General features: G+C 44.1%; 1 protein-coding gene across 1 annotated transcript in view; it reads left to right on the top strand.

Moving 5' to 3' along the window:
* LOC130285268 (uncharacterized) overlaps window positions 1-22,282 on the top strand; it is a 143,812-nt gene extending 121,530 nt beyond the window's left edge. The window contains exons 27-36 of the mRNA XM_056536620.1: window positions 5-1,555; window positions 1,644-1,912; window positions 3,542-3,832; window positions 6,026-6,224; window positions 8,081-8,283; window positions 10,783-10,892; window positions 12,354-12,488; window positions 16,977-17,197; window positions 18,930-19,163; window positions 21,027-22,282. Of these exons, the coding sequence (XP_056392595.1) occupies window positions 5-1,555; window positions 1,644-1,912; window positions 3,542-3,832; window positions 6,026-6,224; window positions 8,081-8,283; window positions 10,783-10,892; window positions 12,354-12,488; window positions 16,977-17,197; window positions 18,930-19,163; window positions 21,027-21,232 (3,419 nt within the window). The 3' untranslated portion in view covers window positions 21,233-22,282. The remainder of the gene's footprint in view (window positions 1-4; window positions 1,556-1,643; window positions 1,913-3,541; window positions 3,833-6,025; window positions 6,225-8,080; window positions 8,284-10,782; window positions 10,893-12,353; window positions 12,489-16,976; window positions 17,198-18,929; window positions 19,164-21,026) is intronic.
* The last annotated feature ends 2,537 nt before the right edge of the window (window positions 22,283-24,819 follow it).

Genomic DNA, 24,819 nt, shown 5'->3' with positions numbered 1-24,819 from the left:
GCAGCTGTCAAGACTGATAATGTTGCTGTAAATTCATACATTGTCCGATCCTTGTTGGATGGCTTTGAAGGACCACAAGGATACCAGCAAAGATACGGCTTGCATTATGTAAATGTTGATGATGCAAACAGGCAAAGGACCCCCAAAAAATCAGCCTATCTATTCTCAAATATTATCGATAACAATGGTTTCCCAAAAACAAAGCTATTAAAGAAAGGTTCTTCAGGTTTCCAATTGTCACATTCAAGAAAGTTGCCCCCACTTCCTGCATCAAAAGTGCCTTCAACTTCAAAGGTTGTGTGGGAAAAATTTTCAGGGCAAACCGCTTTTGAAAGGGACATGTATCATTACTCAATATTCCCCGAAGATTTCAAATGGGGAGTCTCAACCTCAGCTTATCAGATTGAAGGCGGATGGAATGCTGACGGAAAGGGGCCAAGTACTTGGGACACATTCACACATAATGGAGGTACTAGTGGTGCGAGTGGTGACATTGCCTGTGATAGTTACAACCAACTGGATGCAGACTTGTACATGTTGAGAAGTCTGGGGGTTAATAGTTACCGTTTTTCCATTTCCTGGTCTCGAATCTTCCCAAATGGACAGGGCACGGTCAATAGTAAGGGCGTTGACTATTATAACAGACTTATTGATGGGCTACTGGCAAACAACATCTCACCAATGGTGACCCTTTACCACTTTGACCTTCCTCAGGCTCTCCAGGACCTTGGAGGTTGGGAGAATGATACAGTCCTTGAGGCATTTCACAACTATGCAGACTATTGTTTTAGAACATACGGAGACAGGGTCAAGTTCTGGATGACTTTTAACCAACCCCACTCAATTGTAACAGCTGGTTATGGGACCGGTATCTTCCCACCGGGAGTGAAGGATGACCCTGGCTCAGCTCCATACAGAGTGGCTCACAATTTGCTCAAAGTCCATGCCAAGGTTTATCATACCTATGATGAGAAGTACAGAGCAAGCCAAGGAGGCGTAATCGCTATAACTCTCAACACCGAATGGGTAGAACCAAAAGACCACACAGACCCACGGGACATTGAAGCTGCTGACCGTTACCTACAGCTCACACTTGGATGGTTTGCACATCCTATTTACAAAAATGGTGACTACCCAGAGGTAATGAAATGGCAGATAGCCAATAAGAGTGAGCTACAGGATTTCAAATCTTCCAGACTTCCAGCATTTACAGATGAAGAGAAGGCCTATATCCAAGGGACAGCTGATGTTTTCTACATTAACATCTACGCCACAAAAATAGTTCAGCATAAGACCGCCAGGCTCAGTCCGCCATCTTTTGAAACTGATATTGATATTGCAGAGGAATATGCTACTAACTGGCCAACATCAGCCATAGATATACACAGACCAACAGCCTGGGGGCTGAGGAGGCTGCTCAACTGGGTGAAAGAAGAGTATGGAGACGTCCCAATATACATCACGGAAAATGGCGTATCAACAGATAACAAAGATGACTATGAGGACCTGTCCCGAATATTTTACTATAAAACTTACATTGACGAGGCATTGAAAGGTATGCATTCTGTATATTCAGGATTCTGTATAATGTTTGCTGGGCCTTTGTCTGTGTAATGACCAGTGCATATGTTTCTTTGTTTCAGCCCATAGTCTGGATGGGGTAAATCTTAAAGGCTACATAGCCTGGGCCCTCATGGACACTTTTGAATGGAATCTGGAATATACAGTGCGTTTTGGTCTGCACCATGTGGATTTCACAGATCCCAACCGTCCAAGGACTGCGAAACGCTCTGCCATATATTACTCCGAGATTGTAAGCAACAATGGCATCCCATTACAGAAAGAGGAAGAGTTCCTATATGGAGAGTTCCGACCTGACTTTGCATGGAGTGTGGCATCTGCAGCTTATCAGGTTAGACAATCGACATGCTTTTTCTTATATGAGAAATGCTGACACTATGTAGCTCTATATACTTAAAGGGGTATTCAGGCCAAATACATCTTATCCCCTTTCCAGGACTGGAGACGTGATGTCACGACACACCTCCTCCATTCATGTCTATGTCTGGGGGAGTGATGTCTCGTCACGTCTCCAGTTCAGGAAACAAAGAGGTTTCCAAGCCTGGAGACGGAGCGCCACATAGAACTTTGGATAGGGGATAAGATGTATTTGGCCAGAATACCCCTTTAAAGGGGTTCCCCAATTTGGACAATCTTTTACAATAAGCTTATTACAATGTGTCTCCTTGCTGGGACTCTCAGGGATAAACTCAGGGGGTCAAGTCCTGGGGGGAAAAAAAGTGTGGGAACTCAAGATTCCACTCAAGGGCTGGTCCTGCAGGACTCCTGCTAATGGGAACGGTGTTCCTGCTGTGGAAAAAGTGCAGGAACCCCTGGATAAACTATAATCTGTGGGGAAACCAGGCAGTTCAATTTCCCTGCAGCGCCACCCTAGGGGAAGAGAAGCATTACACACAGTCCACTCACATCAGTGGGATGTTTGGGTAATTCAGGACAGGATATGTCCTTCTGATCAAGAAACCCTATATGTAATGTGGTGGCGGGGTGCAAATGCAGGGTAGATGCAGGGCAAGGGGCAGGGGGGCATTAACCCCTTCTTGTCATGACGCCAGCGCGTGGTTTAGCCTTAACCACCAGAAGGTAATACCGCTGATCCTACGCTAGTCGGGGAAAAGAAGACTCCAACACCAAATCAAGGATAACAAAAGCTTTACTGAGGGAAGACAGGGGATATAGGGGGAGATTTATCAAAACCTGTGCAGAGGAAGAGTGGCGCAGTTGCCCATAGCAACCAATCAGATTGCTTCTTTCATTTTCCACAGGCCTCTAAAGAGGCCTGTGGAAAATGAAAGAAGCAATCTGATTGGTTGCTATGGGCAACTGCACCACTCTTCCTCTGCACAGGTTTTGATAAATCTCCCCCATAGTCTTTTCAGTACAGCCAAATATCCCAGAGAGGTGACCAGAGACACAGGGGGACCTCGCAGGCTTGCTGGGACTTGCAGTAGTTAGACTGACTTTAATGCAGGCCACGGTGACTACAGAGGGACTTGACAGAGATGGTGACTGACAATAAGATGTCTTGACTTACTGATGACCGACTTGTGGCTTCAGGACTTTAGGCTTGAGGCCTCCAATGCTCTGGACACAGACACTGAGACGACTGCAATGGACCTCAGCAGAAAAGAGCGATAGCAGCCCCTCCCCTTGTTATATAGGGGGGCTCTGCAAGGAGCCCATAGGTCACTTGGTCACTGGAGCCTTCTGGGTAACAATCATGTGGTTCAAACATTAAAGAGATATTACACTCATAATACCTAACTTATATACATGGGGGGGATACCTCCTGGGGACATGCAGGGACTCTGCCTGACAGGGCAGAAGGGCAGTACGTGGCCACATCATCCCGTACTGGGACACCACAGTAACAGCTGTTCCTTCTGGCCAGAAGTATACCAGAATGTTCTAGAAGTATTCGTATTGAATAGTGTAATGACAGTGATAATTCTTTGTTCCTCAGATTGAAGGAGCATGGAGAACGGATGGTAAGGGCCTGAGTATATGGGACAAGTATACACATTCCCTAGGAAGAATCTCAAATGATGAAAATGGTGACGTGGCCTGTGATAGCTACAACCGAATGGAGGAAGACGTGGAGCTTCTCAAGAACCTGAAGGTCACACACTATCGGTTTTCTATCTCATGGCCCCGGGTCCTCCCTGATGGGACACTAAGCCACGTGAATGAAGTCGGCCTCAACTACTACAGCAAACTGGTTGACGCTCTCCTAGCTGCAAATATCAAGCCTCAGGTAACAATGGAGGATTAAAGGGGTATTCTCAGCGTAGGCATTATGGATATCGCTTATTTACAAGACCTGGACCTAAGCCAAATGTTTGTTGTGTTGTCACCCTTCTTTTCTCTGATCTCTGCCGTAGGCGGATATAGAAGGGAAACCCCCATACACATAAGAGAGTCGGCTGGTCCCGCTGAAATCAGTGGTTTTGGCCAACGTTGCTCTTATATGGGGACCTTAAAGAAGCACTCCAGGGTGTTGTTTTTCCCCATATCATGCACAATCACCATGTTTTATTTCGGCACAGGTGTTTTCTTGCTGTAACTGGTACATGTGCCCACCAGTCTGATCCATAGAAAGTTTTTAATGTGTCAGAGGAAGTGGTTCAGATCTCATCTGTCTGCTCACAGACCTATACCCTACTAGGTCTCTGTATACTGCTGGGATCAGGATATATAGTAGTTATAAACTTCCCTTCCAGCTCTATCTGTATACTGCTGCTATCTCTATGGGATGAGGATATATAATAATTATACACCTCCCCTCCAGCTCTATCTGTATACTGCTGCTATCTCTATGGGATCAGGATATATAGTAGTTATACACCTCCCCTCCAGCTCTATCTTTATACTGCTGCTATCTCTATGGGATCAGGATATATAGTAGTTATACACCTCCCCTCCAGCTCTATCTTTATACTGCTGTTATCTCTATGGGATCAGGATATATAGTAGTTATACACCTCCCCTCTAGCTCTATCTGTATACTACTGCTATCTCTATGGGATGAGGATATATAATAATTATACACCTCCCCTCCAGCTCTATCTGTATACTGCTGCTATCTCTATGGGATGAAGATATATAATAATTATACACCTCCCCTCCAGCTCTATCTGTATACTGCTGCTATCTCTCTGGGATCAGGATATATAGTAGTTGTACACCTCCCCTCCAGCTCTATCTGTATACTGCTGCTATCTCTATGGGATGAGTATATATAGTAGTTATACACCTCCCCTCCAGCTCTATCTGTATACTGCTGCTATCTCTATTGGATCAGGATATATAGTAGTTATACACCTTCCCTCCAGCTCTATCTGTATACTGCTGCTATCTCTATGGGATGAGGATATATAGTAGTTATACACCTTCCCTCCAGCTCTATCTGTATACTGCTGCTATCTCTATGGGATCAGGATATATAGTAGTTATACACCTTCCCTTCAGCTCTATCTGTATACTGCTGCTATCTCTATGGGATCAGGATATATAGTAGTTATACACCTTCCCTCCAGCTCTATCTGTATACTGCTGCTATCTCTATGTGATCATGATATATAGTGGTTATACACCTCCCATCTCAGCTCTATCTGTATACTGCTGCTATCTCTATGGGATCAGGATATACAGTAGTTATACACCTCCCCTCCAGCTCTATCTGTATACTGCTGCTGCTATCTCTATGGGATCAGGATATGTAGTAGTTATACACCTCCCATCTCAGCTCTATCTGTATATTGTTGGTGTTAACAGGATATATAGCAGTTATTTATCTTGCTTAAAGGATGTGTATACACATTGTATTTTTAGGGTGCGTTCCAACAGGGCGTATACGCAGCGTATTTGACGCTGCGCAAAATTTATGGCAGCAGCAGGAAATACGCTGCGTATCCCTTGGTCACTATACACACAGGGCTTTCCGGCGGCAGCCCTATGTGTGCAGTGAGTTTTGGAGGCGGGGCCGCGCGTCACAGACACGTCGGCATATGGCTCCGCCTCCAAAACTCACTACACACATAGGGCTGCCGCCGGAAAGCCCTGTGTGTATAGTGACCAAGGGATACGCAGCGTATTTCCCGCTGCTGCCATAAATTTTGCGCAGCGTCAAATACGCTGCGTATACGCCCTGTGGGAACGCACCCTTACAGAGTTTTTTCTGTGTTTGTGGTGATATTCCCATGTAATTCCATAATGACAGACAGAAAAGCATGGTATGCTGTGACAATGGTCTCCAAATTGTGGACGTTGTTGCAAAACTACACCTTCCAGCTTGCAGGGACATGCTGATAGTCTTGCAACAGCTGGAGATCCACAGTTTGGAGACCACTGCGCTATGGTATTCCATCCCACAGACGTGATGTGATTGAGCCCTTACCCTTACGCTGCTTGGACTGACGTTGGCCTCTTTGGCTTTTGTTTTTCATAGGTGACGATATATCACTGGGATCTCCCTCAAGCCTTACAAGACGCCGGAGGATGGGAGAATGAGACAATAGTGGGGAGATTTAAAGATTACGCCGACCTTCTCTTCCAAAGACTGGGTGACAGGGTGAAGTTCTGGATCACTCTAAATGAGCCGTACATCATCGCCAACCTGGGGTACGGTTATGGTACAGCAGCTCCAGGTGAGACCTGTGTGAATAGTCTTCTATGTGCCCAAAATGCCCGAAAAAATACATTATATACTGTACGTCCAAAAAATTGTCTTCAAAAATGACCGGTAAAAATGTGGTTCTCCACTAAGAATTAGTATTCTTTAGTGTTTATGAATCCTAAAAAAAAATAGTCATCACTTTCATGCTGCCCGAACCACAAGTCATTGGGGCGGTCCCAGGTAGCTTCTGCCTGCCCCCCTGGCCTGGCCTTGACCTAAACAGGTAGCGGCTTATCAATCGAGGCAGGTAGGATGGGGAGAAGCCACCGGGGACCGCCCCCATAACTCATGGTCCGGGCAGCATAGAAATGAGGGTTTCCCTTTAAAAGGAATGTATCGTCTAAATTTTTCTGACTGTATTTTTAATTTAAAAAAAATTCCATTATTATGGGGGAAGGGGGGTGGATAGTCACCTCGCATAAGCTGTTTTTAACAGCATTTAGAAATATGGTTTACAGCAGGATCCCTGGACATAGGAGATAATAGAAAAGAGTTGTCCCATTAACCTGAATAGGGAAGGCTTCTGGGCATGCTCTGTGACCTTTAGAGAGTCCGTTCTACAGGAAGGGGGAGGCTGAGCTCCTAATTTCATCTACAGTATTTCTATTTTTTTTTTCTCTATCTACTGGTGTAACCTTTTGCTGTAATTCTGTACAGAAGCCTTTCCGGCATCCTCCTCCTTATCATCACAGACAGAGCTAGAGGTCTCAACTTAGTCTTAAAGGGGTATTCCAGGGAAAAACTTTTATATATATATATATATATATATATATATATATATATATATATATATAGCTCAACTGGCTCCAGAAAGTTAAACAGATTTGTAAATGACTTCTATTAAAAAATCTTAATCCTTTCAATAATTATCAGCTGCTGAAGTTGAGTTGTTGTTTTCTGTCTGGCAACAGTGCTCTCTGCTGACATCTCTGCTTGTCTCGGGAACTGCACGGAGTAGAAGAGGTTTGCTATGGGGATTTGCTTCTACTCTGGGCAGTTCCCGAGACAGGTGTCATCAGAGAGCACTTAGACAGAAAAGAACAACTCAACTTCAGAAGCTCAGAAGTACTGAAAGGATGAAGATTTTTTTAATAGAAGTCATTTACAAATCTGTTTAACTTTCTAGAGCCAGTTGATATATATATTTAAAAAAAAGTTTTTCCCTGGAATACCCCTTTAATTAGTGGCCAGAATGAGAAATGCAAGATTTCAGGATTATTTTTAAATATAGACCAGTGTTACCCAACCAACCAGTGTTCCTCCAGCTGTTGCAAAACTACAACTCCCAGCATGCCCGGACAGCCAACGGCTGTCCGGACATGCTGGGAGTTGTAGTTTTGCAACAGCTGGAGGCCCAATGTTTGAATATACAGTCTTCCTAAATTCCCCCCATAGAGAAGGATCGTGATAGTCTTTCATTCTGGAGGACACAGCACCTCCATTTATTCCCAGACATCTCATTGGTTTTAATAAGCAACATGCAGTACCTTATTTCTCCTGTGGTGGTGCTGCAGGAAAAAGAATCTCTTCTCCTTTGGAGCATTTGCATTGTTTCCTTTATTGGATATTCAGTCCTAGCACTGGGTAGGATTAGAGAACCATAGCTGCTTTTCTCCTAAAACAGTGCCACACTTGGTCTGTGCGTGGTATTACAACTTGGCTCAATTCGCTTCAATAGAACTGAACTGCAATACCACACACAACCTGAAGACAAGAGTGGCGCTGTTTCTGGAAGAAAGCAGCTGTGTATTTCTAATCCTGGATAACCCAAGTTGTTACATGTGTGAAAAAAACTTTCTGACTTGTAATCTGTACATTCCCTTTCAGGGATTATTAATAGACCCGGACGGGCACCCTATGAGGCCGGACATAATCTCATTAAGGCACACGCTGAGGCCTGGCACCTCTACAACAGTACCTACAGAGCAAAGCAAGGGGGCCTCATATCCATCACCATTAACTCTGACTGGGCCGAACCAAGGAACCCATACAAACAGGAGGATGTAGAGGCAGCAAGAAGATATATGGCGGTATGATTCCCACATTGATGAAAGAAGAATTGTCTTATCTTTGTAGTACAGTGGTCCCCCAACATACAATGGTAATCTGTTCCAAATGGACCATCGTTTGTTGAAACCATCACATGTTGAGGGATCCGTGCAATGTAAAGTATAGGACAGTGGTCTACAACCTGCGGACCTCCAGATGTTGCAAAACTACAACACCCAGCATGCCCGGACAGCCGTTGGCTGTCCGGGCATGCTGGGTGTTGTAGTTTTGCAACATCCGGAGGTCCGCAGGTTGAAGACCACTGTTAGAAAAAGTTGTACTCAACTGTCCCCGCCGCTCCGGACCGTCACCGCTGCACTGGATGTCGCCGTCCATCGCTGTTGCCGTGTCCCCGGGGTGTCCCCGACGCTCTGGCAAGGCCTCTTCTTCCCCGGCATCCTCGCTCTCCATCGCCGCCATCACGTCACTACGCAAGCCGCTCCTATTGGATGAGGGGACAGCGTGCGCAGCGACGTGATGACGACGATGGAGAGCGCCGACGATGCAGGGGATCCCGAAGAGGACGCGCCAGAGCCCCGAGGACAGGTAAGTGATTGTCAGCGGACCACACGGGGCACCGTATACGGCTATCCGGTGGCAGCTGAAGCAGTCTGCGCTGCCGGATAGCCGTTTATGCGATGGCCCCAACATACAAAAGCATCGTATGTTGATGCTGCCTTCAACATGGAATGGACTCTGAGAGTGATCGTATGCTGAAATGATCGTATGTCGGGGCCATCGTAGGTCGGGGGGTCACTGTATACTGAAAGGCATTATACATACTGCATGAGAAAATATTACGGGGGTCATCAAGGATTAGAAAAACAGAGCTACTTTTTTTTCTCCCAGAAACAGCGCCACTCTTGTCGTCAGTTTGTGTGTGGTATTGCAGCTCAGTTCTATTGAAGTGAATGGAGCAAAGTTGTAATACCATACACAACCTGAGGACAGGTGTGGCGCTGTTTTTGAAAGAAATCTGCTGTGTTTCTGTAATCCTAGATAACCCCTTAAGGGGGAACTCTGATGGAAAACATTTTTTTTAATCGACTGGTGCCAGAAAGTTAAAAAGATTTGTAAATTACTTTAATCAGTACTTATCAGCAGCTGTATGCTCCACAGGAAGTTCTTTTCTTTTTGAATTTCTTTTCTGTTTGACAACAGTGCTCTCTGCTGACACCTCTGTCCATGTCAGGAACTGTCCAGAGCAGGATAGGTTTGCTATGGGGATTTGCTCCTGCTCTGGAAAGTTCCTGACATGGACAGAGGTGTCAGCAGAGAGCACTGTGGTCAGACAGAAAAGAAATTAAAAAAAGAAAAGAACTTCCTGTGGAGCATACAGCAGCTGATAAGTACTGGAAGGATTAAGAATTATAAATAGAAGTAATTTACAAATCTGTTTATTCTTCTGGCACCAGTTGATTATAAAAAAAAATAAAAAAAGGTCACCGGAGTACCCCTTTAAGGATGTATATTGACGCCCTGCACCCACTGTACGAGGTGCCCTCAGGACCTAATGCTGGATACGGATAATACTGGACATCACCAATCAGGCTAAAAGGTAAAAATGTAAGTGAAGCCGATTGGAATTTTTGAAATCGCAGGTTCCCGATAGCTAGAGGGTCCCTATCTGCCTCTGTAGGGGTTGGATCGGTCTCGGCAGCCTGTAGTAATGGAACACAGATAAAACTGATCAATGCTGTGCTATGGCACAGCATTGAACAATGTATGCAATCGAAAGATTACACGTAATAGTCTCCTAAAGCAACATAAAAAAAGCAAATAAAATAAAATAATAATTATAAATAAGCCCCTCCCCTCATACTAGTTTAAACCACCCCCTTTTTCCTATTTTTCAAATAATGTAAACAAAAAATAAACATATTTGGTATCGTCGCATGTGCCAGTCAGAACTTTTAAATATAACTTTAATGAAACCGTACGGTAAATTGCATGAAAGTGACAAAAAAATACTAAAGTTGAAGAATTGCTTATTTTTGGTCAACGATTTTTCAGGAAAAAAATATTATAAAAAGCCATCAAAAAGTCCTATCAAAACAAAAATGGTACCGATATAAATTACAGATCATGGCGCAAAATATTGGCCGCTTATATGGAAAAATAAAAGTGTTAAAGGGGTCAGAAAAGGACAATTTTAAGCATACTGTTTTTTTTTTTTTTACAAAAAGTTAAAAATAAAATTAAAAGTAGTAAAATAAAAAAAAAACTTATATAAATTGAATATTACTGTAATCAAATTCACCACAGCAGTGTTTTCCAAACAGTGTGTCTCCAGCTGTTGCAAAACTACAACTCCCAGCATGCCCGGACAGCCGTTGGCTGTCCGGGCATGCTGGAAGTTGTAGTTTTGCAACAGCTGGAGACACACTGTTTGAAAAATTAATAATAAAAACAATAAATAAATAAAAACTTTCTTAGAGATGGAAAGATGTGAGATGCTTCTTTCTTTTTGCTTTGTTCAGTTTTATGGCGGATGGTTCGCGAACCCAATTTTTAACAATGGAGATTACAATGAGATCATGAAGTCAAGGGTCAGGGAGAAGAGTCTGGCACAAGCGCTAGCGAAATCTCGGTAAGAGGAAATGAGTAAGAAGGTCTAAAAGTTCTGCTATATAAGACCCTGGTATTATAAATTGCACATGGTAGGTTGGGGGCCCCATTAAGATTTTGTACTGGGGCCCATGACCTTCAGGTCTGAGTAGGGGTTAATGGGTTATTCCGGTATCAGAAAATTGGATTTAAATAAGACAATCACCCCAACATATATGACTTACTAATATAGTGCTATCACATATTGTACTGGCTTCAGCATGCTTTCACATGATTCACCGCTGACAGGAAGTTTTGTAGTCCTATCATTATTGGTGTGTTGTTGTCTTAGCAGCTCCCCATTTTCACTTTCTCCTGACAGGAAATTGTGTGGTCCTCTCATTGTCAGTGTGGTGTTGTCTCAGCAGCTCCATGGCCCCTCCCTCTCTTCTGACAGGATGTGGTGTAGTCCTGTCAGTGTGGTGTTGTCTCAGCAGCTCCCTGGCCCCTCCCTCTCTTCTGACAGGATGTGGTGTAGTCCTGTTAGTGTGGAATTGCCTCAGCAGCATCCTGGCCCCTCCCTCTCTTCTGACAGGATGTGGTGTAGTCCTGTCAGTGTGGTGTTGTCTCGGCAGTTCCATGGCCCCTCCCTCTCTTCTGACAGGATGTGGTGTAGTCCTGTCAGTGTGGTGTTGCCTCAGCAGCATCCTGGCCCCTCCCTCTCTTCTGACAGGATGTGGTGTTGTCTCAGCAGCTCCATGGCCCCTCCCTCTCTACTGACAGGATGTGGTGTAGTCCTGTCAGTGTGGTGTTTGTCTCAGCAGCTCCCTGTCCCCTCTTTCTCTCCTAACAAGAAGCTGTGTAGTCCTCTCATTGCTAGTGTGGTATTGTCTCGGCAGCTCCCCAGATTCTCTTTCTCTGCTGACAGAGTTGTGTAGTCCTCTTATTGTCAGTGTGATATTGTCTCAGCAGCGTCTGACTCCTTCCTCTCTTCTGACAGGAAGTTGTGTAGTCCTCTTATCGTCAATGTGGTGTTGTTTTAGCAGCTCCCTGGCTCCACCCCCCCCCCCCCCTCCTCAGCAGGAAGTTGTGCAGTCCTCTCATTGTCAGTGTGTAGTCTCAGCAGCTCTTCATCTTATCCTCCTTCTCCAGACAGGAAATTATGTATTCCTTTCATAGTCAGTGTGGTGTTGTCTCAGCAGCTCCCCATTTTTTCCTCCTCTCCTGACAGGAAATTATGTATTCCTTTCATAGTCAGTGTGGTGTTGTCTCAGCAGCTCCCAAGTTTCTCTCTCTCTCTCTTTCTCTATTGAGAACACATCATCCTCTGCTGTCTCAGGAGGTGTGGCTGGATCTTGTCTCTAGCCCCACCTTCTTAGTGACATCATCGCCTCAGACCAGCCCCTACAGCACCATCTCCATACACACATATATCTTTATTGGGACATTTAGGAAAGAATGAGCTGTATGTATTGATGTCTCCTATGACTTTACCCCCATACAGACTTCCAGAATTCACAGAAGAGGAGAAGAAAAGGATTAAAGGCACCTACGACTATTTCGGCTTTAATCATTACACCACCATCTTGGCCTCTCCCCTCAACTTCCGTGATTCTGTCCAGTCCTATGATGCAGACAGGTAAGAGCGAACAAGTCAAATGAACCTGTAAGGTCAACGGGAACTGAAGGCCGTGTGTCCGACGTTGCAGGTTTTTCTGCAGGTTTTCCACAATTTTGGCATTGTGGAATTGTGACAAAAAGGACGTTATTTTTACCGAAATCTACAAAATAGCGTGATTTTTGCTGCTTTTTCACTGTGCAAAAAAATTTAAAGGAGATAAAATGCAGCAGAACAGCTACATGTGAGCAGAGCCCAAAGGGGATAATCCTAAAGGGAAACACTTCAATATTTACCTAGGGGATGATAGTGATGAATATTAACCCTCTTAAGGACTTAGGGTGTAGCTGTACGCCCTGAGCCCGGTGTGAAAAACAGGGTCACGCCGTGACCCTGCATCACACCGGGTCGGTCCCGGGTGCTAACGATAGCCGGGACCCTGGGCTAACAGCGTGCGGCACCGAACGTCGTACCGTGCGCTGTTAACCCTTCAGACGCTCCGATCAAAGTCGACCGCCGCGTCTGAAAACGAAAGTAAACGCTTCCTGGCAGCTCAGTCGGGCTGATCGGGACATCGCGATAAAATCGCGATGTTCCGATCAGCTGGGACGCAGGCAGAGGTCTCCTTACCTGACTCCGCGGCGTCCGATCGTCGATTGATTGTTCCAAGCCTGAACTACAGGCTTGAGCAATCAAGCCCCTATCTGACTGATCCGTGCAAAGCTATGGCTCTGCAGGGATCAGCATAGGAGATCAGTGTGTGCAGTGTTATAGGCCCCTATGGGAGCAAAAAAAAAGTGAAAAAAAAAGTTAACAAAGATCATTTAACCCCTTCCCTAATAAAAGTTTGAATCACTGTGTAAATAAAAATAAATAATTAACATATGTGGTATCGCCGCGTGCGTAAATGTCCGAACTATAAAGTTTTATAATTAATTAAACTACACGGTCAATGGCGTACGCAAAAAAAAATTCCAAAGTCCAAAATAGCGTATTTTTGGTCACTTTTTATATCATAGAAAAAATGAATAAAAAGCGATCGCAAAGTCTGATCAACACAAAAATGGTACCGATAAAAACTTCAGAACACGGCGCAAAAAATGAGCCCTCATACCGGCCCGTACGCGGAAAAATAATAAAGTTATAGGGGTCAGAAGATGACAATTTTAAACGTATTAATTTTCCTGCATGTAGTTATGATTTTTTACAGAAGTGCGACAAAATCCAACCTATATAAGTAGGGGATCATTTTAATCGTATGGACCTACAGAATAAAGAGAAGGTGTCATTTTGACCAAAAAATGTACTGCGTAGAAACGGAAGCCCCCAAAAGTTACAAAATGAAATTTTTTCTTCAATTTTGTTGCACAATGATTTTTTTTTTTTTGGTAAAATGACTAATGTCACTGCAAAGTAGAATTGGTGGTGCAAAAAATAAGCTATAATATGGATTTTTAGGTGCAAAATTTAAAGCGTTATGATTTTTAGAAGGTGATGAGGAAAAAAAGAAAATGGAAAAACGCTGAGTCCTTAAGGGGTTAACATAGAGGTTCCCCAATTTTTGCCTCTCCAGCTGTTGCAAAGCTACAACTCCCATCATGCCCAGACAGCCGAAGGCTGGAGAGCCACAGGCTTTAGAACACTGACCTAGAATGATCCGGAAAATAAATCATACAAAAACACTATATATTCAACAGAGTTGCTCTATGCTGCCACCTGGTGCTTTATTTTACCTACTACAACCATCTCAACAGGATTTGGGCACTGCTCTTGTTTGGCTGGGGGGTTTTGGGCTGAAGAAAAAAAAAAACGCCACAAACACTGTCCCTTCATTTGAGATCCCATATGATGGGACAGAGGACTGATCTATAAATTAATAAATAAATATATATCTATATATACAGTGGGGCCAAAAAATATTTAGTCAGCCACCAATTGTGCAAGTTCTCCCATTAAAAAAGATGAGAGGTCCTGTAATTTTCATCATAGGTTATAACCTCAACTATGAGAGACATAATGAGAAACAAAATCCATAAAATCACATTATCTGATTTTTAAAGAATTTATTTGCAAATTATTATGGTCACCTACAAACAAGCAAGATTTCTGTCTCTCACAGACCTGTAACTACTTCTTTAAGAGTCTCCTCTGTCCTCCACTCGTTACCTGTATTAATGGCTCCTGTGTGAACTTGTTATCAGTATAAAAGACACCTGTCCACAGCCTCAAACCGTCACACTCCAAACTCCACTATGGCCAAGACCAAAGAGCTGTCGAAAGACACCAGAAACAAAATTGTAGACCTGCACCAGGCTGGGGAGACTGAATCTGCAATAGGCAAACAGCTTGGTGTGAAGAAATCAACTGGGGAGCAATTACAGTAACCCCCCCCCCCCGACATGCGATGGCCCCGACATATGATCAAATCGACATACGATGCCCTCTGAGAGGCCATTGCATGTTGATGTCAGCATCGACATACGATGCTTTTATATGTCGGGGCCATCGCATTAACTGCTATCCGACAGTGCAAAATGCTTAAGCTGCTGTTGGATAGCAGTTTAAGCATCCTGGACAGGTTCACATACCTATCCCCGCTGCTCCAGGTCCACTTCGTGATCCTTCTGCATCTTCTCCGGGGTCCAGGCCTCGCTTTCCGGAGTCGTTATTACGTCGCTGCGCACGCCGTCCCGGCGCACCAACGTAATAACGTCACCAGAAAGCGAGGCCCGGACACCAGAGAAGATGCAGAAGAAGCTGGAGGATCCCAAAGAAGACGCCGGAGCAGCGGGACAGCATCGGGAGCGGTGAGGACGCGGTCCGGAGTGGCGGGGACAGGTGAGTATTAAATACACTTTTTACATTGCACGAATCCCTCAAATTACGATGGATTCGACAAACGATGGGTCGTTTGGAATGAATTACCATCGTATGTTGAGGGACCACTGTATTAGAAAATGGAAGACATACAAGATCACTGATAATCTCCCTCGATCTGGGACTTCATGCAAGATCTCACCCCGTGGTGTCAAAATGATGGCAAGAAAGGTGAGCAAAAATTCCAGAACCACACGGGGGGATATAGTGAATGATCTGCAGAGAGTTGGGACCAAAGATACAAAGGCTACCATCAGTAACACACTACGCAGCCAGGGACTCAAATCATGCAGTGCCAGACATGTCCCCCTGCTTAAGCCAGTACATGTCCGGGCCCGTCTGAAGTTTGCTAGAGAGCATTTGAATGATCCAGAAGAGGATTGGGAGAATGTCATATGGTCAGATGAAACTAAAGTAGAACTTTTTGGTAAAAACTCAACTCGTCGTTTTTGGAGGAGAAAGAATGCTGAGTTGCATCCAAAGAACACCATATCTACTGTGAAGCATGGGGGTGGAAACATCATCCTTCGGGGCTGTTTTTAGCAAAGGGATCAGCACGACTGATCTGTGTAAAGGAAAGAATAAATGGGGCCATGTATCGTGAGATTTTGAGTGAAAACCTCCTTCCAACAGCAAAGGCATTGAAGATGAAACGTGGCTGGGTCTTTCAGCATGACAAAGATCCCAAACACACCGCCCGGGCAACGAAGGAGTGGCTTTGTAAGAAGCATTTCAAGGTCCTGGAGTGGCCTAGCCAGTCTCCAGATCTCAACTCCATAGAAAACCTTTGGAGGGAGATGAAAATCCGAGTTGCCCAGCGACAGCCCCAAAACATCACTGCTCTAGAGGAGATCTGCATGGAGGAATGGGCCAAAATACCAGCATCAGTGTGTGAAAACCTTGTGAAGACTTACAGAAAATGTTTGACCTCTGTCATTGCCAACAAAGGGGAAATAACAAAGTATTGAGATGAACTTTTGTTATTGACCAAATACTTATTTTCCACCATAGTTTGCAAATAAATTCCTTAAAAATCAGACAATGTGATCTTATGAATTTTTTTTTTCTCATTATGTCTCTCCTCTTTTAACCTCATAAGGACGCATGGCATACCTGAACGCCCTGCGCCCGGTCCCGGTATAAAACGCTATGACCCCGCATCATATCGGGTTGGTCCCAGCGGCTAATGACAGCCGGGACCCTGGGCTAATAGTGTGCGGCACCGATCATTGTGCCGCGCGCTATTAACCCTTTAGACGCAGTGTTCAAAGTTGATTGCCGCGTCTAAAATGAAAGTAAAAGCTTCCCGGCAACTCAGTCGGGCTGATCGGGACAATCATGGTGAAATCGTGCCTGAAATCCAGGCTTGAGCAATTGACCGCCGATTACACTGATCGTTGCCGTGTCAATGCACGGCAATGATCTATTTATGGGATCGCTATGTGCAGTGAAATAGCCACCAGGGGGGCTATAACACTGCAAAAAATGCCCGGGCATGCTGGGAGTTGTGGTTTTGCAACAGCTGGAGGCACCCTGGTTGAGAAACACAGGTGTAACATGTCTCCATAATGATGCATGGACCTGTAATAACCTGACATGTCAAAAACTGACCGATCCTTTGACTTGTTGCAGGGGTGTGGCGTCGATGGCTGACCGCAGCTGGCTCGGATCCGGCTCCATTTGGTTAAAGGTGACTCCTTTTGGCTTCCGGAGGATACTGAACTGGATAAAGGAAGAGTTTAATAACCCTCCCATATATGTGACGGAGAATGGGATTTCGGAGCGGGGGACGAATCTGAATGACAAGTGGAGGGAACATTACTACAAACACTATGTCAATGAGGCGCTAAAGGGTAAGAGAAAGGCGGTGGCACTGGGCACCTCTATATCTATAGTCACACATTGGGATTATATCACATTATTTAATTATTATTTTTTTTTTTTTTTTACAATCGGACTGTCCGGTGCAACTTCAGTATAAAGTTTTCTAATCTTTATTGTCAAGGGGAAAAAAAAGCAAACAAGTAGGTGGCATGGGCACGTTTCAGGTAGTCATATATTCTCCTTAATCATCAATGAGTTACTTGATGAGTAAGGGCATATGACAGCCGAAACGCGTCCATGCCACCTACCTGTGTTTGCTGTTTGGGTATTTAAGCCTTGACAATAAACACAGATAGGTGGCATGGACATGTTTTGGGCAGTCATGCGCTCTTACTCATCAAATAACTCAATTTCGTTAGTTACACATCATATTAATGGATCAGTAGGGGCACATGACTGCACAAAACGTATCCATGCCACCCACCTGTGTTTGCTATTTTGGTTTTCATGTCTTGACAGGCACAGGTAGGTGGCTTGGACATGTTTCAGGCGGTTTTGTGCCCTTACTCACTAAGTAATTCAGTTACTTGAGATACTCATTAAATTCAATGATGAGTAAGGGCACATGACTGCACAAAATGTATACATGCCACATACCTGCGTTTGCCGTTTGGTTATAATGCCTTGACAATAAACACAGTTAGGTGACATGGACTAATTTTGCGACAGCCATGTACCCTTACTAATCAATGAATATGATGAGTAACTGAGTTACTTAATAAGTAAGGGCACATGACTGCCAGAAACGCATCCATGCCATCTACCCATGTTTGCTGTTTGTTTTTAATGCCTTGACAATAAACACATTTAGGTAGCATAGACGCATTTCAAGCAGTCATGCGTCTTTGCTCATCAAGTAACTCAGTTACTTGAGTTACTTATCATATTCATTGATGAGCAAGGGTACGACTGCCTGAAACGCGTCCATACCACATGCCTGTGTTTGCTGTTTGGTCTTAATGCCTTGACAATTAACACAGGTAGGTGGCATGGACTCGTTTTGGGCAGTCATGTACCCGTAACCCTTACTCATCAATAAATATGATGAACTGAGTTACTTGTTGAGTAACTCCAACAACTAATGTTTGCTGTTTGGGAATTTGTATCCTGACAATAAACACAGGTAGGTGGCATGAACGCATTTCAGGCAGTCACGGGCACATGACTGCCCGAAACATGTCGATACCACATTGTTTGTTGTTTGGTTTTCATGCATTGATAATAAAAATTGTCTTTTTTTTTTTCTGTCGCCCTAAACAGTCAGATTTTCCATTGAGATCATAGTGATCAGTAAAGAAATATAGCAGCTCTGCAGGGTCAAGGATACAGAATTTATTATTGGAATAAATTGTCATAAATATAAATGTATTAAGGTACTAACAGGTCAGCATTTCCCATACCTGGTGCTGTACCATACATTTTTGACTGAAACTATGGATTTAAAAGGGGTTATCCAGGAATAGAAAAACAGCAAATTTCTTTCAAAAACAGCTCCACATCTGTCCCCAGGTTGGGTGTGGGTTTACAACTTGGCTTAATTTTCTTGAAAGGAACTGAGCTGCAGAACCACACACAACCTGGAGACAGGGAGCGTTTTTTAAAACAAAGTAGCTGTTTTTCTATTCCTGGATAACCCCTTTAATACAAAATTGGCACATTCCAGCAAAAGCAAAAAAGTCTATGTTTTTTTTTTCTACACAGCAGCGAAGTACGATGGGGTGGATCTGCGCGGATACACAGCTTGGTGCCTCATGGATAACTTTGAGTGGGCGACAGGATACGCTGAGCGCTTCGGCTTGTATTACACCAATTACACAGATCCCAATCTGACTCGGACGCCAAAAGAGTCAACCAAGTATTACAGGCAACTCATTCAGTGCAATGGATTTCCAGACCCAAAAGATGGCCCTCACCCCTGCCTGACGGACCCTGAAGGTAAGAGAATTGTTGGATGTTTTGTTGGAGTGAGTTAAAATATAAAAAGGGATCCCTCCATTTGTTTCATTCCAGCACAGCTACGTCTTTCACTATTCTAACTTGGTCATGTGATCACCAACGTGACCCACAGAAAGCTATATGGCCTAATGTGTCAGAAGAAGCGGCGAGTCCTGGGTCAGCTGACTTCCTGTGAACTACAGGATGACATCATTACTTATCAGATCCCTCCTGACAGCTCCCAGACCTCCCCCTCCCAGCTCTGTCTGTATACTTCTGATCCTATCTTTATGGGATCAGGATAAATAGTAGTTATACACCTCCCTTCATACTCTATCTGTATACTGCTGCTGCTATCTCTATGGAATCAGGATATATAGTAGTTATACACCTCCCCTCCAGCCCTATCTGTATATAACTGCAACTGCTAAGGGATCAGGATATTTAGTATACACCTCTCCTCCAGCTCTATCTGTATACTACTGCTATCACTATAGGACCAGGATACATAGAAGTTATACACCTACCCTCCAGCTCTATCTGAATACTGCTGCTATCTCTATGGGATCAGGATATATAGTAGTTATACACCTCCCCTCCAGCTCTATCTGTATACTGCTGCTGTATCTCTGGGATCAGTATATATAGTAGTTATACACCTCCCATCTCAGCTCTATTTGTATACTGCTGCTGCTATCTCTATGGAATAAGAATATATATAGTAGTTATACACCTTCCCTTCCAGCTCTCTGTATACTGCTGCTGCTATCTCTATGGGATCAGGATATATAGTAGTTATACACCATCTCTTCAGCTCTATCTGTATACTGCTCCTGCTATCTCTATGGAATCAGGGTGTATAGTATTTATACACCTCCCCCCATCTCTAGCTGTATACTGCTGCTATCTTTATAGGATCAGGATATATAGTAGTCATACACCTCTCCTCCAGCTTTATCTGTATACTGCTGCTGCTGTCTCTATAAGATCAAAATATATAGTGGCTAAACACCTTCCCTCCCAGCTCTTTGAATATACTGCTGCTATCTCTATGGGATCAGGATATATAGTAGTTATACCCCTCCCCTCCAGCTCTATCTGTATACTGCTGCTACTTTATGGGATTAGATTAGGATATGTATATTAGTAGATATGCACCTCTCCTGAGTCTGTGTTCACATAGATGAGCAGGTGCAGTAATCCAGAGAATTCATGGGAAATGTAGCAAAATTAGGAAATCATTTTGGTGAATTAATTGCAATTAGTATGGCTGAAAACTCATGCATGCCACTTCAGCTAAAACAGGTAAGCACAAGGCATACACAAGAACCTCTCCATTATTTTAATAGATTATGCTGCACTATATAAGTAAAAAATAAGTGCTTCTTTAATTATCATTTTTGTAAGATCTCTGTTTTCTGACAAAGTTGTAACAGAAGTGATAAAGCGTCTTACAAAAAACGCCTAATACTTCTCACAGCTGAGTGTTTGCTACAACTGTATCCAGTAAGATCAGCAGAACTCAAACATCTGTTTATCTGATACTTTGCTACAATGTTTCAGTGAAGATAAAAATGTATCAGTCTGGATACCAGCCTAGGTCACCAAACTGTGGATCTCCAGATGTTGCGAAACTACAACTCCCAGCATGCCCGGACAGCCGTCGGCTGTCCGGGCATGCTGGGAGTTGTAGTTTTGCAACATCTGGAGGTCCGCAGTTTGAAGACCACTAGTTTAGAGAGTACTGTCTAGACTAGAAACAATCATAACAAACCCTCAGCTGTGAGAAGTGACGCCTCTACGTCTTCTATTACATATATATATATCCGGTTATAATATTCGTGTATATTTCTACTCATACAGGAACGTCACCTTCACCGACAAAACCCTCCGAGGACCCAGAGCCTGAAAAAGTTTCCTTCCTGGGACTGCAGGTCTCCACGTCAGACGCTATGGTGGCCTTGTACGTGGAGTTCGCTCTCCTCATCGCCGCCGTTCTGGGAATCATTTTGTTCGCCGTCCTGTTCAGTAAAACGCGCAAGAAGTTAAAACTCGCAAAACTGTTTTAAATCTGGTTGGTTCAATAAACCATTGTTTTTATGCTGCTAAATGGACGTATTCGAGTATTTTCTGCATTGAACATGAACCTTTCGTGTGAATGGGAAGATATCGCTTCTATGGCAAAATCCCCCTTATACACGGCTAATACCGGGAACTGCTCTAATGCCGGAGGGTTCTAAAGGGAAAGTCCTATTTCATGTGGACAGGAACACGTCTCAGATGTGCAGCTCATGGGAGAGATTCTGGAATAGCATGAAAGGACGGACCGGCTACTTATAGGGAATAGATTGCCTATTTTGGTCCACCGTTTTGCCTGCCTGGCTGGTCCCTGTAATTCAGACCCTTCGTAAATATTTGTCTTATGCTCTCCAGCACAAATAGGGTTAGCGGCGCATGCGCACTCGTGGCCCAGGGCCATACATGATGACACTTATGGGCATTCCCAGCCCCTAGGTGCACTGCTCTGCTTTCCCGGTTGATCCGTTATCCGGCCCCTTCATAAATATTCATCTTCTGCCCTCCAGCAGAAAAGGGGTAGCAGCGCATGCGCGCGCGTGCTCAATGGCTGTACCCGAAGACACTTTATGTTTCCAGCCCTAGGTGCACTGCTCTGCCTTCCCGGTTGATCCCTGTTATCTGGCACCTTCATAAATATTCATCTTCTACTCTCCAGCAAAAAGGGGGTAGCAGCCCTTCTTGAGGCACCGTTCGGCTCGCCTGGCTAGTCCCTGTAATCTGGCCCCTTCTTAAATGTTCCTCTTCTGCTCTCCAGCACAAGAAGGGTAGCAATGCATGTGCTCATGCTTCAGGGCCATACATGATGACGCTTTTGGGCATTCCCAGCCCTTAGTGCACTGCTCTGCCCATCCGGGTGGTCCCTGTAATCCAGCTCCTTCATAAATATACATCTTCTGCTCTCCAGCACAAAGGGTCTGGCAGAGCATGCATGATGGTGATTCAGGGCCATACATAATGACGTAATCATAGCAAGTAACAGAACCGTGCTAAAGAGCAGAAAATGAATATTTATGAATGGGCCGGATTACAGGGACCAGCACCCCTTGTGTACAACAACCTGTGTTTGCATGATTGGATTTATCTATTTTGGGGGGGGGGGGGGGGGGGGGGGTAGGGGAGAGAACAGTAGAACTGAATAAAAAAAAGGTAACCTGCATATCTCCCTCACTATTACCCTGTACAGACAGGTAGTGCGGATGAAGCTGCCTACAGATTCCCTTTTGCAGCATTTAGTGATACGCTTTACAGCAACCACATGGACACAATGAACATCTTCAGACCCTATTCCTTGTCTGGTTAAGACTTGTGAGCATGCTCTGTGCACAGGTCATTCTACCGGGTAGGGAAGGCTAAGCTTCTATTATCTATATCAGTGTTTCCCAACCAGGGTGCCTCCAGCTGTTGCAAAACTACAGGAATTCTGTGAGTTGTAGTTTTGCAACAGCTGGAGGCACACTAGTTAGGAAACACTGATCTATATACTGGTGTCACCTCTCACTGTAATGCTGTACAGATCACTTTCCAGAAGCCTCCTCCTTATCATCACAGACAGAACATTAAGTCTTTGCTTATTTTTAGGCCTAGTGGCCAGAATGAGAACTGCAGGATTTTAAGATTATTATTTTAAACTATAGATTGTAAAATGAACAATTCTTAATAAATGTTGAACAAAAAAAACTTTATTTGAATAATTATTTTCTGATGACACGTTCCCTTTAAGATATTTTTTTTTTTTTCTACAAGTGAATTCAATAGGAATGGGAAATATAAAGAAAATATTTTGGGCCCATGCACACTACGGAGATTTCAGTGCAGAAAATTCCAAATCCAGACTCCGCTGAATGAATGAACATGTTCAGAGAGAGATAAGTATCTGATTGCGGGGTCCAACCTCTCAGTAGGAGCGCATGTCATGTACTGGTAGACAGCACATGATCCATTAATTTCTATGGGAGATGATCCCATAGGAATGAATGGAGCGCGTGCTGCAGTAGCGCTCCTCACTGAGCGTTGGGTTCCGCCCTAGTGATCACGGGGGGCCCCAGTGGTCGGACCCCTGCGATCAGCTACATAAGTACATTTTTTGTCAGAGATCTCCTTTACTGCGAGTTGCATTCTGGACTACTAAATGGAAGGTACTGCACATAAAAATGGATTAAAAGGTTTACTCCGCTCCCCAGCATCCGGAACATTGAGTTCCTAACACTGTGTGCACGCTTCCCTGTGCATGGCCGCCCCCCTCGTGACATCACGGCCTGCCCCTCAATGAAAGTCCATGGAAAGGGGAGTGATGGCCGTCGCACCCCCTTCCCATAGACTTGCATTGAGGGGGCGGAATGTGACATTACGCGGGGGCGGGCATGAACACGGAAGCGTGCACACATCAGTAGGAACTCAATGTTCCGGATGCTGGGTAGCGGAGTAAACCTTTAAGGGGGAACTGTAGTGCAATATAATTTATCCCCCCACCCAATCTCCTGTACGGGGCAATGGCAGTCTGCAGGAAGCGCTGTGTCGTCCCCAGCAGGAAGCCGCAACAGACACGCCCCTTTATGTATCTCTATGGGCTACAAGGAGGGGGCGTGTCAGCCACCACGTCATGCGGGGACGGAATGCCCCCTTTCCAGCATACTGCCACAGTCCCGTACAGGTCTGTAGTGCAATAGAAGTTATAGATAGCGGGGGTCCAACTGCTAGGACAACCCCCCCACACACACCACGATCTATAACTTAAATTGCACTACAGTTCTCCTTTAAATGCCAACAATTCAAGCAAAAGTGGGTGTGGTCTCACAGAATAAAAAATAAAAAAATGTATCATTGAAAATATTTCACTAAGGCTGAACTCACATCCTCCTCCGTTGGTAAATCAGAACCCTGTAACAAAAGCAGAGGCTACTGGCTTAAACCGATGCAGAGGCTGCTGTAATCACAGGACTTTATCTAGCCAATTCTGTCTACAAATACAGTGTGCCATTTATTAGGTAGCACATGTTCTCTTAGGCTGGGTTCACACCAAGTTTTTGCAATACAGTTCCTGTATCAGTTTTTTTTTATAAAAAAAAAACGGATTCCTCAAAACCTGTCAAAACTGTATGAAAACGTGTGTACAAATTTTTATCTGTATACGGTTGAAAACCGTATACGGTTTGAAAAATGATGTCCGGTTGCATCCGTTTTTTAAGAAAAAACTGTATACGTTTTTAACTTAATAAAGTTTCACTTGTTTGATTGAAATTCCAAGAAAAAAAACTGTGCTAAGTCAAAAACCGTATGGTGAAAACCGTACTGAACCGTACGCACATACGGTTCTGTACAGTTCCCATTGACTCCCATGTAAAAAAAAAAAAAAATACGGTTTAATACGGTTTTTCACTTGGACCAAAAAACGTGGTAGGCCACGGTTTTCTGTCCGGAAAAAATAAAGTAAAAAACCATATGGTTTGAAAAACGGAGACAACCGTATACGTTATGGTGCATACGGTTTTGAATGGGAAGTCTATGGACGCGGTTTTCTGTACAGTTGAATACATTTTTTTTTTCATGAAACCGTATAGCAAAATCGTGGTGTGAACCC

Source organism: Hyla sarda, chromosome 8, assembly GCF_029499605.1.
Source record: "Hyla sarda isolate aHylSar1 chromosome 8, aHylSar1.hap1, whole genome shotgun sequence".
Classification (NCBI taxonomy): Eukaryota; Metazoa; Chordata; class Amphibia; order Anura; family Hylidae; genus Hyla; species Hyla sarda.
This window is presented reverse-complemented; position numbering and strand designations above follow the sequence as displayed.